The sequence below is a fragment of the Trachymyrmex septentrionalis genome, unplaced genomic scaffold, assembly GCF_001594115.1.
Source record: "Trachymyrmex septentrionalis isolate Tsep2-gDNA-1 unplaced genomic scaffold, Tsep1.0 scaffold13, whole genome shotgun sequence".
NCBI classification, from domain to species: Eukaryota; Metazoa; Arthropoda; class Insecta; order Hymenoptera; family Formicidae; genus Trachymyrmex; species Trachymyrmex septentrionalis.
The window spans coordinates 6,266,776-6,269,218 of NW_017304438.1; the positions used below are offsets into that span (position 1 = coordinate 6,266,776).

The following is a 2,443-nucleotide window of genomic DNA, read 5'->3' on the forward strand; positions in this document are numbered from 1 at the left end:
CCGCTGCCGCCGCCGCTGCCGCCGCCGCTGCCGCCGCCGCCGCCGTCGTACTCCACATCGTCCTCACCGCCGCCTCCACCACCACCACCACCATCACCGTCACCGCTGTCTCGATATCATCACCGTCCCTCGCTCTCCAACTACTGCCCGTAAAATTGTGTTGTAGTGCCGCGCGCTCGCGGGAAGGACTCGCTCTGCTCCGACTCGTGGCCAACTTCATTCCTGTCAAGCAACAGAATCGAGTTGTCGCCATCGCCATCTAAAATCGGCCATCGTCATCATCGTGCGGCTCGCGCGTGGTCCCGTCGTGGTCCAGCGATCCCGAAGCGAACCCGCGAGTTCGCTAGGAGAGAGTCCGACGAGGGATCACTCCCTCCTCTCCCTCTTCTCTCTTCTATCTCTCCGTTTCCCGCCGCTCGTCGATACTCGCGTGCACCCGCGAGTGCACGGTCGCGCCTACCCTCTCCCCCCTTCCCCCCCGAGGGCGAGAAGGGGACCGCCCTGAGGAGGACCGAGGGAGTAGAGAGATCTCGTTCGAGAGAGCGAGAGTGAGAAAAAGAGAGAGAGAGAGAGAGAGAGAAAAAGAGTAGTGTCGTCTCTCCCCCTTTCTCCCCCCTTTTCCCCCCCCCCCCGCGCGCGTTCGCGTCGGTGGCTCCGTCAAGAACGCCCGTGAACAGTTCCTAGGCACCGATGTGCCGCGCCGTGCGATAACTTCCGTCACCTCTCCGCCACCCTCCCTCCCTCCCCCCGTCCGACCGACCGACCGACCGACCGATCGACTCCCTCCTCCCTCCCCCCCCCCGCCATCCGCGCGTCCGTTCTCTCCCTCCTGGCGGCGTATTTCCGTGCGCGCGTGTGTTACATGTGTGTGCGTGGCGGCCGCGCCGGGCTCTCGAGGTGAAAATACCGCCCTCTCCTTCTACCCAACCCCTCCGTGTATAATACGCTGAAGGTAGCCGCTATCTCGCGCGAGTAACAAGCACGCGAGACAAGAGGGAGAAAGAGGAGGAGTGGACGACGACGAGGAGGAGGAGAAGGTGGAGGAGGACAAGAAGCAGAAGAAGAGGCGGAGGAGGTGGAGGAGGACGAGCAACGGTGCGAGAAAGAGGTGGAAGAAAGCGGAAAAGAAAATAACGGAGCGCGGGCGCGAGCGAGAGGGACAGCGCGAGAGGCGAGCCTGCTGCTGCTGAGAGCGAGAGAGTGAAATAGTGTGAGGCGCCCGCTCGTCATTTATCCTAATACAGCATGACCTCCAACAATTCGCAGAAACTCCCCACGACGGATCGAGTGATCAAAAGTAAGCCAACAAGCGATAGGTTACACGTCGCGCGAGCGACGCGCGACCGCGACGGAAACGGCATGCTCTCTCTTTCTCTCGCAATAATGCGAGTTAATGCGAGTGCGAATCACTCGTCTATGTATGTATACACACACACATATATATATATATATATACTATGCATTAATGCAATGCGTGCAGCATGCGTGGGTTCCGTTTTATTCCGGCTATCTCAGTCGGTAACGTCGCCATCGCTCGCGCTCCATTTCTTTACTTTTTTTTAAATCCATTTCTTCTCAATCTCAGATTTTTATGAAACTGACGTACGTACAGCCTTGGCGACAATTTGCTCGTCCATAATTTTAGACTTGAATATCGCGAAGCGCGAAGAAAAATTCTCGCGTTTCTGCGAGGTAGATAGGGAGGGGGGGGAGGGGAAGGGGAAGGAAATCATTTTGCCGGCTTCTAGCGTCGTGAGGTTGCTCGCGAAGCTCACTTGCTCCGATCCGCTTGCGAGGAGAGGAAGAATAGGCGCGTCAAAACACGCCGCGTGCCGTGCACGCGATTGATTTTCTGCCTGCTTGCCTGATCGGCGGCGCCATTTCTATCGACTTGGTCCGGCGATGGTCTTGCGAGAGCGGTGCGGTTACTCCGCGTGCGAGAAATCTTCATTACGAAGAGGCAGAAAGAGAGAGAGTAAAATAGAGAGAGAGAGGGGGGGTGAGGGAGAGAGGGAGAGAGAGAGAGAGAGAGAGAGAGAGAGAGAGAGAGAGAGAGAGAGAGATTGACTCGCATTTGCGGTCGGAGGCTCCGCGAGACTTTCGTCTCGGTCCAGCGGCCACTGGCTAACCTAACACCTAACCTCCTAACCTCGCACGGCGGCCAACCCCCGCCATCTTCCCCGGAGGTTTCGCCACCCTCCTCCCCCCAGAGGTCGCGCCGCTCGGTCAGCCTCGTTTCCGCGGGGTCGAGGAACGCGATACATCTTGAGAGCGTGCGGTCGCCGCCGCCGACGCCGTCCCTGCGATCTCGATCAGCTGATGCGTTACGTAGACACGTATGCACGCACGCATGCATGCACAGCGGACACACACACACACACACACACACACACGCGCGCGCGTGTGCGTGCGTGTGTGTGTGTGTATATATACGCATGTATGG

General features: G+C 58.6%; 1 protein-coding gene across 5 annotated transcripts in view; it reads left to right on the forward strand.

Annotated features, from left to right (window-relative positions):
- The first annotated feature begins 811 nt into the window (after positions 1-811).
- Positions 812-2,443, forward strand: part of LOC108756760 (serine/threonine-protein phosphatase 2B catalytic subunit 2-like) — a 165,382-nt gene continuing 163,750 nt past the window's right edge. For 4 of the 5 annotated variants that reach the window (XM_018500789.1, XM_018500790.1, XM_018500791.1 and 1 more), the window contains exon 1: positions 813-1,297. In XM_018500789.1, coding sequence (XP_018356291.1) covers positions 1,246-1,297 — 52 coding nt within the window. In that variant the 5' untranslated portion in view covers positions 813-1,245. Of the gene's footprint in view, positions 1,298-2,443 lie in introns of all 5 variants that reach the window. The other variant, XM_018500788.1, reaches the window with a different exon arrangement.